The sequence below is a fragment of the Nycticebus coucang genome, chromosome 11 (assembly GCF_027406575.1).
Source record: "Nycticebus coucang isolate mNycCou1 chromosome 11, mNycCou1.pri, whole genome shotgun sequence".
Taxonomy (NCBI): Eukaryota; Metazoa; Chordata; class Mammalia; order Primates; family Lorisidae; genus Nycticebus; species Nycticebus coucang.
Window position 1 is genome coordinate 306,581 of NC_069790.1, and position 15,169 is coordinate 321,749.

General features: G+C 50.5%; 1 protein-coding gene and 1 pseudogene across 2 annotated transcripts in view; both read right to left on the minus strand.

Annotated features, from left to right (window-relative positions):
• Positions 1-15,169, minus strand: part of EGFR (epidermal growth factor receptor) — a 183,636-nt gene that overhangs the window by 20,833 nt on the left and 147,634 nt on the right. For both annotated transcript variants that reach the window (XM_053554032.1, XM_053554033.1), the window contains exon 20: positions 8,991-9,176. In XM_053554032.1, the coding sequence (XP_053410007.1) occupies positions 8,991-9,176 (186 nt within the window). The remainder of the gene's footprint in view (positions 1-8,990; positions 9,177-15,169) is intronic.
• LOC128598518 (protein LSM12-like) lies at positions 11,993-14,485 on the minus strand (annotated as a pseudogene).

The window sequence follows — 15,169 nt, forward strand, 5'->3', positions numbered from 1 at the left end:
CCCCAACCCTGTCACTGAGAACACTCCTGAGCATCACGGACCATCCACAATCTGTCACTGAGAACACTCCTGAGCATCACAGACAATCCCCAACCCTGTCACTGAGAACACTCCTGAGCATCACGGACCATCCCCAACCCTGTCACTGAGAACACTCCAGAGCATCACGAACCATCCACAATCTGTCACTGAGAACACTCCTGAGCATCACAGACAATCCCCAACCCTGTCACTGAGAACACTCCTGAGCATCACGGACCATCCACAATCTGTCACTGAGAACACTCCTGAGCATCACAGACAATCCCCAACCCTGTCACTGAGAACACTCCTGAGCATCACGGACCATCCACAATCTGTCACTGAGAACACTCCTGAGCATCACGAACCATCCACAATCTGTCACTGAGAACACTCCTGAGCATCACAGACAATCCCCAACCCTGTCACTGAGAACACTCCTGAGCATCACAGACAATCCCCAACCCTGTCACTGAGAACACTCCTGAGCATCACGGACCATCCACAATCTGTCACTGAGAACACTCCTGAGCATCACAGACAATCCCCAACCCTGTCACTGAGAACACTCCTGAGCATCACGAACCATCCACAATCTGTCACTGAGAACACTCCTGAGCATCACAGACAATTCCCAACCCTGTCACTGAGAACACTCCTGAGCATCACAGACAATCCCCAACCCTGTCACTGAGAACACTCCTGAGCATCACGGACCATCCACAATCTGTCACTGAGAACACTCCTGAGCATCACAGACAATCCCCAACCCTGTCACTGAGAACACTCCTGAGCATCACGGACCATCCACAATCTGTCACTGAGAACACTCCTGAGCATCACAGACAATCCCCAACCCTGTCACTGAGAACACTCCTGAGCATCACGGACCATCCACAATCTGTCACTGAGAACACTCCTGAGCATCACGGACCATCCCAACCCTGTCACTGAGAACACTCCAGAGCATCAGGGACCATCCACAACACTGTCACTGAGAACACTCCTGAGCATCACAGACAATCCCCAACCCTGTCACTGAGAACACTCCTGTGCATCACGGACCATCCCAACCCTGTCACTGAGAACACTCCAGAGCATCACGGACCATCCCAACCCTGTCACTGAGAACACTCCTGAGCATCAGGGACCATCCCAACCCTGTCACTGAGAACACTCCTGAGCATCACGGACCATCCCAACCCTGTCACTGAGAACACTCCCGAGCACTGTGAAGCCTTCCTACTCAGCTGCTTTTTTCCTAAGACTGCTGCAGTACCAGGAAATGAGGCTAGAGAGGCCGGCAGTTCCATAGGAGAAGTTCTTCCCTATTAGGAATGATGTGGGCGGAGAGGGAGTGGGATGAGCAGAAACTGCCACTTCCAAACAGGGACTGACTCACCAGTCCCCGCCTCTTGCTGGGCCCCCCTCTGAAGCTTGGCTCCTGGCCTCAGCCTCTGTCTCTGCCTCATGAGACCCTTGCTGTGTTCTGTGCTGTGTCTGCTGTCTCTTATAACGAGCGGGGCCTCTCCATGTGAAATATGATGAGGTCTTACCACTCAGAAGCCTGCATGTCGGGCTGTGCTGGCTCGTGGGCCCTCTTCTCCCTCTCTGTCCCTGCATCTAGGGCCTTCCCCCTGCTCTCTCTTTTCCTTCTACCTGTGACTCCTCATTCATTCAGTGAATGTCTGAGGGAGGCTCCCTCCCTCGGTGGCGGCGCTGTGTAGAGCCATGCTCATTGGCCAGTGAGTCCCATACAGGGGACCCGGGACCTCTGTCTTTCCACACCCTTTATCTAAAGTTTATGTTTTTAATAAGTTCACTATACCCACAAAGAAGACTTCAGAGGGCATCTCAGCTTTATTTCATGCCTAACTTTCACTCCGCCTCTCTAAATGCTTAGCAGAGAGGCTGGTGTCCAGGACACATTTGCACAACAGTGTTGAAAATGAATGAGTGAATACACGGCAACAGCAGCTGATGGTTTGGAGCACAGACGCTGTGCCAGTCATTTCAGACACTTCCATGGGCAAGCCTCTTTTTATCCTGGAACCCACATGATGGCCTCGTTAGACCATCCAGGGGCGCCAGAGGCCCAGCTCATTGCTTCCCAGACCAAGTCCTCGGAGCCCCCAGATCACTGTTGGGACCGCAGCTCCTGTACCGTACGGCTGTATAAGACTCTCCCACCAGGCTAAAGGCTTGGGTTCTGAGTGGCAAAAAACACACACATGCACACACACAGACACACATACACAGACACACACAGATGTACACATATGCAAACATACAGACATGTACAGACATACACACACAACAGACATAAACATACACAGGCATGCATGCACAGCACACGTACACAGCCAACAAAATCCAGCCCTTGGCCTGCACCCTGCAAAGCCTACGTCTCTGTGTAAATCTAATAACCCGACCAAGCCTCTCTCCAGCACCCCCGCCTGCTGGCCAGAGTGCTGAGGCCTTGCTCAGCACCAGTCTGGGAGTGGCCTGGAAGAAGAGGAGGTACAGTTTACAGCTCATGGGCCAGAGGGTCTCCAAACAGAGATAATTTGGGGACAAGGAGATTAGACCCATTTGAACTTAGATAAAACTCCAGTCCTGGGTCCCTGTTCCACACCGTCAAGGCAGTTGAAAGGCCATGGTGGTGCCCAGCAGGGTTACACTTTAACCCGCCACCAGAGATAAGGGCTGGTGAACTTATCCCGCAGCTTGTGAGCTCCCAGAGGCTAAACAGACGCCGCAGTCACATCAGCAGGCGTTTACATGGGGCCTCCTAGGAAACTCATTTCCTGATTCTGCTCCAGGACCCTCACCAGCAGTTAGTGTATTTATTCTTGTTATTTCAGGAAAGCTAGAATGAACTTAGAAACAGCACTGTGTCCTCCTGCAGCTCCAATTTACTGAAGAGGGGCCCAGGGCCATGCTTCACATGGGCATCCGTGATTTCTCTGCAATTCTTTACAGAACAAGAAGGGGCTGGGATTGGCTGGGTTTGACCTTTAAAGGCCCAGTGTTCCCAGGACCAAGCATCCCACCAGCCTTGGGAGGAGTGCAGAGTGAGAGGCAGGGATGGGATCCCTTTCTGTTCTGTTTCAAGGACACTGTGTGGACAAGCTGGTGACTGCAGACTCAGTGCGGAGGCACCAAGGAGCAGACCTGCAGCACTGGTTTGGGAGGGGTGAAGTCAGTGGCACAACTGACCCTCCGTGGAGCCCTTGCCCTGGAAAGAGGCAGGACTCAGTCAGTGTTTCCTACTCCAGGCACCGTGCCCTCTGGGGAGGGGAGGCCCTGGGGACTGTCAGGGAGCTGTGCTCTGAGTTCCAGGCTGAGAGGTGGGCGCCTTGGTTCACATTCTGATTTTGCTAATTATTAGCTTGAGACCTCAGCAAACACCCCATGCCTCAGTTTCCCCATGTGTAAAAGGGGCTAATTAGAGGTTGGAGTGAATTCGTCCCCACGGAACACTTGACTAGTGCCCAGGGACAGTCCCAAATGGTACCAACGATTGTCATCATTTCCATCTGAGTATCAAACCCATCCTCTATTCCCCATGCCTTTTTCAGCCTTGTATTTGGCCTCCATCTGTCTTGCTTAGACTACTGCAACACTTCCACAAACGTCTGGTGATGAATACATCCTGTAGGGCCCTTGCTTTTGTGACAAGGTTCCACCTTCCTTGACCGGCAGAGCCCACCCCTCCCTGAGTCTCTCCTTAGCAGCTCCCCTGGGTGGCTTGCTTTCCCCTGACCCCCAAAGAGCCTTCACTTGCTGCTGGGCAGCCAACTCTCACCCACAGAGGGCCCCCAATGCAGGGCAGGACCTGAGCTCTTGAGGGCAAGGGGGCATCTGGTATGTGCACCACCATCTTCCCAGGGCCCTTGAGGGCAGGGGGCCATCTGGCGTGTGCACCACCACCCTCCCAGGGCCTGTGCTTGGCTGATGGGCTGAGTCCAGTCCTCCTTCCGACTGGCATGTGGCCTCCAGGACAGCTGGCCCTCCTGGCCCCAAGCCCACCTGCTCTGACCTGCTTCACTTCCCACTGCACTGGCAGCTCCGTATCACCAGCAAATTTTGGGAGATAAGAAATTTGGTCTTGGGTGGCGCCTGTGGCTCAAGGAGTAGGGCGCCAGTCCCATATGCCGGAGGTGGCGGGTTCAAACCCAGCCCCGGCCAAAAAAAAAAAAAAACACAAAAAAAAAAAAAAAAAAAAAAAAAAGAAATTTGGTCTTATTTTCATATGTATTTTGCCTGATGTTTAACACTGGCAGCAGATACACCTCGAGAAATAACTGACTGAAATATCTACAGACTGATGAATATGCTTTAATAGTACCACAACTTTTGGCTTTCATTTAGGCTGACTGTGTAAGTTTAACTGCAATCCTTTGTCAAATTTGCCACAATAAATAAAAATTCAAATACTGAGAAGACATCTGGTAGCTGAATCAGTAGTCTGGGGCCCACCTACTGTCTTCTTGCCCAGGTGAGCATAAGGCCACGCTTTACCTGGCCTGCAGGCATCCTAACCTGGATCAGATGGAGGGGCTGGGCTGAGGGAACAGACCCAGGCAGGGAGGTGGCCCATGTGGCCTGGCTGGAGGTTGCACATTGGAAGCTGCAGGGAAGCAGCTCTCATCTCCATGACCACCTAGCTGGACAGAGGGACAGTGGCTGCTTCTTCAGCTCTTCATCCAGTGTGATTTTCATTCTCTCACACCCTACGCCTTGCCCAGGACACCCTACATCCTGAATCATGAATGTGGGCTTCCCAACGCAGCCTTGCTCCAGCACAGTGGGATCCCCTCCCATGCCACTCTCTGAACCAGGCAGCCCAGCTTCCACTCCCCAGGGGGGGTCTCTCCCATGCACTCCTTGAATTTGGACCAAAGGAAGCACCCCAAGTTCTTGACAAAGGGATCCTTTGAATTTCTTGATGTTTCCCCTAAGTTTTATCTCACCACTAGCTGTGGTGCTCATGATGCTATGGTTAGTTTCCTCATGAGAACCCACCAGCTGTCGGCCTGGCTCACCCAGTGGGGCTTGAGGGTTGCACACCACTGGTGTCTACTGCACTGCAGAACTAAGTCAACATCCATCTGAAGACCCAGTGCCAAGGATGCTCTGCTGTGCAAACATTTTGGGAGCATGTCAGAGGAGGCAGAATCTGAGGACAGGGCTCTCTAGGGAGGAGGGGTGCGCCCAAACCATGGTGCTCCCGGGAATGTGGACTGGAACACCGTGAGGCTTTACTCTGCTGTGGGATAGCTCGGGATCTCCCCACTGGTGTACACACCCAGGAAGGGTAAACAGCCTTTCTTAAGCAATGAACACACTTCCCACAAGTGACAGCTGTCCATGGGTGGGCACACCTTTAGGATCCTGGGGCTCTTTCTGGCTGGTGAACAGCTGCAGCTCCACAACCCCCAAGACCAAGCTTTCCCTGTTCACCACCAAGCGGGAGGCAGAGTGATTGTCTTAGAGTCATCAATTCCACCTAGACTCTTCCCAGGCTACCTCTGCTTTCTTTTTATTTTTCCTCTTTCCTTGGCCTAGTTGATATAATTTTATTTATCCTCTTAGCAGTTTAGGACAGTGAGCTTGCACAGTCGTGGGCCAGCTCTCCCATCAGTGTTTAGACAACTTTGCAAGACAGTCCGGGTCCTTGTGGATATTTAAAGGTCAATAAATCCTTCTTTGAAAATGCTAGGAGTTTAGCTTCTGGTTAGCCACTAAGTGTTTCTGGGTAGTTTCACTTCAAATTTTATAAAGAAAATTGTTTAAGACCCAGATAAATTATAAATAACGAGAACAAATTCCTATCTTTATAACTTGGGGAGCCATACTTTTGTTTTCCTCCAGGGACAGATACAGTGGAATAAGGTTTCTCTTACGAATTACAGAGCAAATCAAGCCGAGACAAAGAGTTAAATGCCCGTGATGTGAAAGAACTTCAAAATAAAATAGTGTAAATCACAAGCTGAAACTATGAGTAAATATGTACAGAATGCTTTCTTGGAAAACTGCAGACCCTGGAAATGCCAGCTCAGGTGGGCCCGGCACCAGGCTGAGCTCTTCTCCGTAGCAGGCACTATTACATTAAAGTTTTTGTTTTTTCACTATGGTTTGGTTAGGGGTCAAACAGAGACACCAATACTGGGGCAGATCTGAAGGTGGGATCAAAGGAGAGAGGGGAAAGTTCGCGACAGCAAAATGGAGGGCCCCGTGGACGTGTCAGGGCAGGAGGAGCTGCTCTAAGAGGTGGGAGTTGATGTTAATCTAGGTAAAGACAATGGTCCAATTAGGTTTCAGTCACTCTCCAACCTAGTTCAACAAAGCAGAAAAAAAGAGAGGAGAGGAACATTTAATGAGTTCCAGACTGTACTGGAACCTGAGCGGGCCCCTGTGGAGGCTGAGCGGACTCCTGGTCACCACCAGAAAAAGCATCCCTGGGGCCACACACACAGCAGGTGACTGCAGGACAAGGTGTGAGTCTGCAGTCCACTGGCGACCTGGCTCTGCTGTGTGGGGCAAAATCCACTGAGGCCATGTGCCCCTTGGGAAAACAGATTCACATGAGTGTTTCACAGGGACGGCGGGCCACCCTCTACCACAGGAAGGAGCTGTGAGTTACCAGGAGATAAACAAAAGCTGCTGAGTTTCTGTGCTGTGCAGATGAGCGGGGCACAGGGAGGCTGTCAGGGCCACCCTGCGGGGTCAGGCAGGCGGGGTGGGTACAAACACCAGTGCCATAAACAGATCAGACCTTCCCAGGAACAATGCGTGCTAATGACTAGACAAGGCAGAGGACTGCCTGGGGTGGGGATGGGGGGCGAAGCTGGACTTCCTGCCTTAGATAACTAGGAGGAAAGCTGAGTGAGTTCTGGGCTCAGGAGTCAGGACATGAGTGGATCTTCATACGCTGAAACACACCCTGGTCTGATCTCCTGCCCCAGAGGCTGAGCAGTGCCTGCAAAGACCAGGTGGTGACTAGATTTGGAAATAGGGTTTTGCAAATCTAGTTAGTTAAAAGTCTTGAGGTAAAATCATCCTGGGTGTAAGGTGGCCCTCCATGCATGAATCAGATCTTCACACTGTCTTGAGTGTGTGTGTGTGTTTGTGGAGGGGCATGGTGCTGTGCACTCACTGTAGAGTGAATAAATCAAACTAACATGTCCTTCACTTCATATACTAATTCTTGGTGATGAAAATATTTAAAATTGACTCTCTTATCGACTTTCAAGTTCAGTAACTGGTATCTTTATAAGAGAAAGGAGAAGAGTATGTGGCTGCTGAGACGCAGGGAAGGAGGCCGGAGGACAGAGCACGGACCAGCATGAAGCAGCCACAAGCCAAGGCTGCTGGGCCTACTGGAGCCAGGAGCTGCAGAAGGCTCTTCCTCAGAAGCTTCCAGGGAGCACGGCCTTTCAGACACCTCAATTTTGGATGCCTGGTCTCCAAATCTTTGAGAAGATAAATTTCTGTTGTGGTTAGCCACCACATTGTTGCTAATTTGCTGTGGCAGCTCCAGGGAACTGATAGGTCACACACAGGAATAGCAAAGACGACACAGCATCGGAAGCACACAGCCCCCTCCCAGGCCTGTCTCTGGCAATGGTGACTCAAGTCCTCTGTCCTGTGACTGGGGTTTTGAGCATGAGAATAGGGAAGACAGTTGGTGGTCTGTGGGGGTCAGGGCAGGAGGAGTGTCCCCACTTCCTGGCTACAGGAGTCTGCGATGGCAGCTGAGAAGCTGATGCCAGGCAGCGCAGGGGTGACCAGGGTCATGCAAGCTGTGCTTTGGCCCATAATCCTGGGGGTGTCCTGAGAGCTCACCCCAGGGTGAGGGAGGAGGGAGCCTGACCCCTGTTCTCAGCACAAGCCTGGGTAGCCCAATGCCCAGATCTGAATGTGTCTTTTGTTACCTACATCTGCCTGGAGTTGGGGGGCAAGTTCAGGGCATTCTACAAGTGATAGGGCAGGTCTGATGGCCACCATTGACCAAGACTGGTGGGAGCACTGAGAGATTCCCCAGGCCTGGTGGCCCAACTGCTGTGTCCCTGGTCCCTGACACATCCCTTGACATTCTGCCCCACTGTCTATGGGGTGTGAGGGGCCACAGCCTTTGCTCAGAGACATGGACTATCTGCAAATTCTTTATGTGCAGCTGAATGAAATGTGTACCTGTTGTCAGAAAAAAAGTAAGACTTAGCAAGTTGGGGGCAAAAACTGACCCAGGGCTGGGATGGAGATGGGAGAGGCTTAAGATGAAAAGAGCCGTCCTTTGGTGCCCTCATTGCTCTGTCCCGGGCCTCAGTACACAGGTGGGGCCACCTGGCCACTGTCTGCTCTCTCAGCACCCCGGCCCTGGAGCCAGCCTGTGTGCAGGGACACCTAGCAGCTGCAGCACCCTTCCTGGACTCAGACCCCCTCTCCTGCTCCCCAGCCCTCCTGCCTGTGCACCTGCCCTGCCCACGAGGCCACTGTCATCCCCATCCTTCTGGCCTCAGCCTGGTTTGATTGCTCTGTTATCAAGTCCTGGTTGGGAAAAAGCCAGTCTCTTCCTCTACTACATGTCACCACAGTACTCACCAAAAAGGACTCCAGCAAAATAAGAACATGGGCATGAAACCATCCTGACATTCGATAAAGAGCAAACTGTTTAAATACAGCTGATGTGCAAGTGGGACGAGCACTGATTGGTGCACAGCATGGTCAATTTTATTCTAAATGAGGAATAGCACGTGTGCGCACACACACACACACACCCCCTCTCTGCAGATGCTCAGCGGTCCCAGGAGGGAGGCTGCCTGGCCAGCTGGTCTCCTTACTTCCCCTTGCTGATTCTCTTCAGGAGATCTCAACAAGGACCGCATCGTAAGGCGGGGACGAGGATGTGGCCTAGGCTGAAGCCCTTCCTGTCCTGAGCTGCCCTGCCCTACACCTCTGTTTACCTTTGCAATCTGCACACACCAGTTGAGCAGGTGCTGGGAGCCGATGTTGTCTTTGTGCTCCCGGACGTAGTCGAGGAGGCAGCCAAACGGCATGAGCTGCGTGATGAGCTGCACGGTGGAGGTCAGGCAGATGCCCAGCAGGCGGCACACATGGGGGTTGTCCACGCTGGCCATCACGTAGGCCTCCTGCACAAGAGGGAGAGAGGTGTCAGCGAGGCCACCCACTGGCCCACTTTAGGCAGGATGGCACAGACAAGATTTGGAGTTTGAAAATATAGGCTTATGCAGGAAAAGCTGGCCCACAAAAGCCCTGGCAGCAGGAACATTTACGCAGGTGAGGTGCCAAGACACGTGTGGGAGATGGCACCTCCTAGGTCCACCAGGGACTCCACGCGTCAGGGACCCACGGCAGGGCTCATCCAGGGAGAATGTGGATGAGAAGGGGCCTCTGAGTTTGGAAACCGGTGGTGTCTGTGTTAGGAAGCCTGCAGGTTCAAAATGCTGCAGTTTGAACTTGGTTGGGGCTGCAGCAAGCCATGTTTGGGGCCTGGAAGATGATTTGCCTGCTTAAGGCACTGTGGTGCCCTGGAGGAAAACTTCCTTTCTTCACAGAGCAGACTTGGCCCAGACCATGCCATGGTGATCCTGTCTGGGTGGAGAAGCTGCCCACAGCCCCTCTGTAAGGGCAGCCACAGGAGCTCTGGCTCTGGACCCGCAGAGCACCAAGCCCACAGGGACTGCTGATGTTGGCTGCCAGGACTGTGTTGAAGGGAGGGGTCTGTCTGTGGTCAGCCCCCCAGCCCACTGATGGGAAAATACAAATACCCCTCCCCCACTGATGCAGGCTGGCTGCCATGGCAGGAGCCTTTGTTTCACAGATCTGTAAATATAAACTGTATTTTAATCCTTCTGCTATTCTTGGACTGAGGAAGCTATATTTATTTGCAATCACGTACACAATGGGGCCTCTATTCTGCCTAACTGAGAATTAGGAAGCCCTCTATTTCCACTCATAAATTCTCTTCCCTTTAAACATACAATGGTGGTGACTTTTTATTCAGATGTGAAGAAGGCCACAGGCACTGTAAGAAAATAAGTACAGAAGGCTCCTTTTATATCTCAACAACACCTGTTTGTTTTTTTGTTGTTTGTTTTTCTGGGACAGGGTCTCTATCTTTGTCACCCAGGCTAGAGTGCCATGGTGTCACCATAGCTCACAGCAACTTCAAACTCCTGTGCTCAAGATCCTCCTGCCCTAGCCTCCTGAGTAGCTGGGACTACAAGCGCCACTATCACACCTGGGTACTTTTTTCATTTTTTTCTTTTGTAGAGACAGAGTCTCACTTTATGGCCCTCGGTAGAGTGCCGTGGCATCACACGGCTCACAGCAACCGCCAGCTCCTGGGCTTAAGCGATTCTCTTGCCTCAGCCTCCCGCCACAGGCGCCCGCCACAACGCCCGGCTATTTTTTTTTTTGTTGCAGTTTGGCCGGGGCTGGGTTTGAACCCGCCACCCTCGGCACATGGGGCCAGCACCCTACTCACTGAGCCACAGGCGCCGCCCTACTTTTTTCATTTTTAGTAGAGATGGTTCAAGCTGGTCTTGAACTCCTGAGCTCAAGCAAATCACCTGCTTCTGCCTCCCATTGTGCCAGGATTATAGGCAAGAATCCCCCTGCCTGGCCTATGCCTGCATTTCAAGGGTGAACTTAAGCAAGTTAAGTTTTTCTTTGCAGACGTGAACTGGTCCTGGGTCAGAGGAAGGCTGCAGAGTCAGAGTGACACTCTGGGAGGCCCAGGCATTGTCATGGGCAGCTGGCTGGGAGGCAGGCTGGAGAAAGCAATCAGGTGGTAGGGGCACACAGATAGTCATTCCAGGGTATCTGTGCAGAACGGTCCCAGGACTTTCCTCGGACACTGAAGTCTACTGATGTCAAATGGCATTTTGTATGCATATAGTCAAAGAGTGTCCTATACACTCTAAGTCATCTTGAGATGACCCACAAATACCTACAAATGTTATGGAATAGTTGTTATACTGTATTGTTTAGGGAATAATGACAAAGAAAAAGAAGTCTGTATATGTACAGTACAGATGCAAATGCTTTTTCCAGGTATTTTTGGACCCTCGGTTGACTATAGTTATGGAGGGGCCACTGTAAATATTTCTTTTTTTTTATGGTTAAAAAAATTGGGGTTTTATTGTTTTTGCTAAACAATACTAAAAAAATTTTCATTTTGAAGGCAGGGCTTGAATTATTTAATTTTGATCCATTTATTTAATTAAAAAAAAAAGGAAGAGGAAAGAGAACATGGCCAAAAAAATAGTAGTTAACCCCAACCCCACCCCAAAAGCTCTAGCCAGTCACATGAGCATCACCCATATCCCGCTCCGTGCCTGATAATCAGATGGTGGTGAACTCTGCCCCATGAGACCGCCTGAGGGCACAGGGGGCAATGGATGCCAGTTTTAGCTCTCAGCAGGTTAGTCAAACCAGACAAAGAGGTGGGCTAAAGTCCAGAAATTCTTTCTAGGTTTTCTGCCCAATAGCTGAGCAAATAAAAACTGTCATAAGCTTGTAAAATTATAGGGAGGTGGAAGTGGGGCATAAGAGCAGAAGAGAAACTGTAGGTTGCCCAAGCTTCTTCCTGGGCTAGCGGCTCTGGATACAGATTTAAAGAGAAGTCTGGGTAGATGGACTCCAAGTTTCCTATAAAAGAAAATCATCCCTCAGAGAGGAAGAGCTGAGATGTGCCATGCAAAAAAAGCTCTTCCTGCAGAGGCACAGGAGGAGGGCAGCTGACTCTCTCATTTGGAGAGCATGGTAAGGAGATTCCTTCTGGTACCATTAGTAAGACAAAAGGCAGAGGGTGAATCCTGAGGTTTGGGCCAAATGGGAGACTGATACACATATGGAGACTAAAAGCCATCAGGAACATTCAAAGCCAAATCCCATCTGCATACACTGGCTCTACACAGTGCTGCAGGAGATTCTTGCTGTGAATGGAGTTAAGCTAGTTGCCTGGCTATGGGTGGTAGAAGGGCAATACATTTTTATTTTCAGAGGGATGATGTGGGAAGAGCGGCCATGATCTAGTAAAAGGAGACCTGCAAGATGAAGAAAATATTTAGAGAACATTTTAATATAAATTTTCATATATATATTTAAAGTTAAGAAAAATAAAACTAATTCAAGCCATGCCCTGTGTAAAAAAAAAAAAAGAAAGAAAGAAAGGAAAATAAAAGAAAAAAATTAAAGTGAGACCTATGTCTGCTGCTCTGGTCTCAATTTAAGAATCACAGTCAGTTTGTTACTTTCATTTTAGAAGAAAAGATGTGAAAGTTTGTTTCAATCACTCAGAAGGCAAGTGTAGCCACTTATAAGAACAGGATGGCAGGACAGACTAGGAAAGGAAAGTCAGAAGTAAAAGGGCAAAGTGGGAAAGAAATTTTCAAAAATAAAATTAACAAGGTGACTGCTCCAGAAGTGGGCTGTGAAAAGGACATGCTGGACCAAAGTCAAGTAATGATTCAACTTTTAAGTTATTCTCTTATTCTTTTTTGCTGGGTGTTTTGTTCGTTCAAGTGTAAGATTTGGAAATGCTGACCCTTTGTTAACAAGAACCAACAGGACATATAGGATCCCTTCCCTCCTCCGGCCGGCCTTGCTGAAGCCACCACCGCCGCCTCCTTGGCTGGACGCTGGAAGAGTCCTCCACGTATGTGGACTGAGGATGACAGGGCAGCCTCCTTCTGTGGTTGCTGGGCTCGTGAATGATGCGGTATCTTTTGACTTTCCACATCTCTAAAATGTTTTTCAACTATTTTGCGTACATGGCTCAGTGCAGTCCCCTCTTTGCCTTTACAGTTTTCCACTAGATATGGAGGTGTAATAACAACTTCTTCCATGACTACAGTGTTTTTTTCTTGCCATTCAGTCTTTAATGGTCTTGTGAATGGTCTGGAAGAGCTGCTGGCCCTCTAGGGAGACACCAGCACTGATTACATAGGCCTGGCTCAGCTTCTCCTCTTTCTCCCTCGGCTTTGCTGACAAGCTTACTAACATTGATTGAAGCTAGGGTAGGAGGGGTTTCTGTTCGGTCATTAATTATTTCCACTTCTGAAACATACTGTAAGTTTATAAGCAGGATGTCTGCGTGATTGGGCTTTCCACTGAAAGAGGGACATTTTAAAGCCAGCATTTTGGACTGGTAGTCGAAGGCTACCACCTCGCCCTGCAGCCGCTGCTCCTAGCAGGACTGCCAACACTGAAGTAGTCACCCAGAGGAGCCGCTATCTTGGGAGGGCAGCTGTGGCCAGTGGCCATGGCAGCAGCGGTGTCAGCGGGCGAAAGCCCACCGTAAATATTTCTTAAAACACAAGGATGCTCGCACCACCTTCCTTGACCCAGATCCTGTCTGCCCTCCCTTGCAGGCCTCTGCTGCTCTGGCTCTGCTCCCTCCTTGCTTTCCCTGAGCTCCTCCTCTTCAGGGGGTCTGGGGGCTGCAGCTTCTCTTGCAGGGCAGCTGCCCCAGCTCCTCTGCGGAAGCACAGACCCAGGCATGTGACTGCCTCCATACACTCCCCCTCCTCACTGACCTCATGCAGAATCAAAGAGTCAAAGGAAATCTCAGTCCATACCACTTCCATTAAAAAACAAACAAACAAACAAAAACTATAGCTTTAAATGCACAGTGTTTAGGCTATTTTTACAGAGAGTGCAAAGTTTTTCCCTTTTCTCTTATAAACCTAATATCATCACACCAAACAGCAGTGGTGTTTAGTACCTGCGAACTCAGTAGACACGAAAAACATTCTTCATCTCAGAAAAGTGCTTGTTATAAAAAGTCAGAACTGGACAGAGTCAGAAAGTGCATTTGTCTGAGGGCACTATCACCATGAAAGAAAACCAAGGCCCAGCAGGGCATGGCCAACCCGAGGCCTCACTTGTCAGTGTCAGGACCTCCCGAGCCCTGCACTGGCCTCTGCTGCGCTCCGACAGGCTGTGTGTGCTCTAGAGAACACAGCTCTCCTTGAGAGCTGCAGACACTGGCTCATGGCGCACACACACAATGTGGTCGGCATTTCCTCTTCGTTGCCCACACTAAATTTAAACTGGAAAAAACCAGTTTTTTTTATGGAAAAACTAATAAGCCATGTGATTGCCAGAAAAGCACAGTTCACATCTCTCCCCCGTCTGGGAAGCTGTACAATAATAACATGGAAGAAATCCTCCGGCTGCTCTTATTTTCCCAAGATCTGGTTGAGATTTGGAGACATATTGTATTCATTTGTGAGGGAAGAAGAATCTGCATGCAGGAGCAAAGTCAGCAGCCCTCCCAGGAGGGGCTGACCTGGCACGGGCGGGCAGGAGTGGGAGCAGGGGTGTGGGTGTCGGGCCACACAGAGCCTGGAGCTTTCCCCACCATCCCTGCTGAAATCCGATAGACCCACAGGATCCTCCTCCTGCCCACACCCAGGCACAGGGGAACCATGTTTTGTCCTGTGTGTGCAGAAGTTAAAGTAAGCTTTGTTCAGAGCCGTTTATCTTAAAGCCATAAGGTGCGTGGTGACCTACAGCAGCAGCCTGGTGTCCCCAGTGATCCAAACAGGCCCTGGGCAGCGTAGAGCTCACTGCTCCCCAGCAGCAGTGTCCCTGGGGCCTTGGTGACCTTAAAGAGTGGCGATATTTTATCCTAATTGTAGCATGACTTTTGATCTTTCCCTTCTTTCTTGTCTTCCTCATCTGTGAACTATTTCATGTTGTGAATTGGGGAAAAAAATGCCACTAGATTTTAAGCTCCTTAAGGAAGGGTGAACTCTCCAGAAGTGTTGGAATATTTCAGAGTGTGCTAGGCCCCATAGGCGTCCTGTCAGGGGACAGGGGCCTGACGTCATCTCCCTCACTGCTGACATTGGCTGGGCTCTCCACCCCCACTAACGGTAGCAGCCCAGGTCTCATGTTAGAGAAGACAAAAGAGGGCCAGGGAGAAGAAGTATGGGAAGGAAATAAATTAAGGGAGGGAGGCAGGGTCAGGAGAGGGAGAAACAGCGAAAGGAGGCTCCCGCCACGGAGACACCAGGCTGTGCTTTCTGCCCTCAGCCTCCTCCACCTCCTGTCCCCCAACCTTTCCTGCCTCCGATTAAGAGATCCTGGGGACAGGAAGGATTTTTCAGCA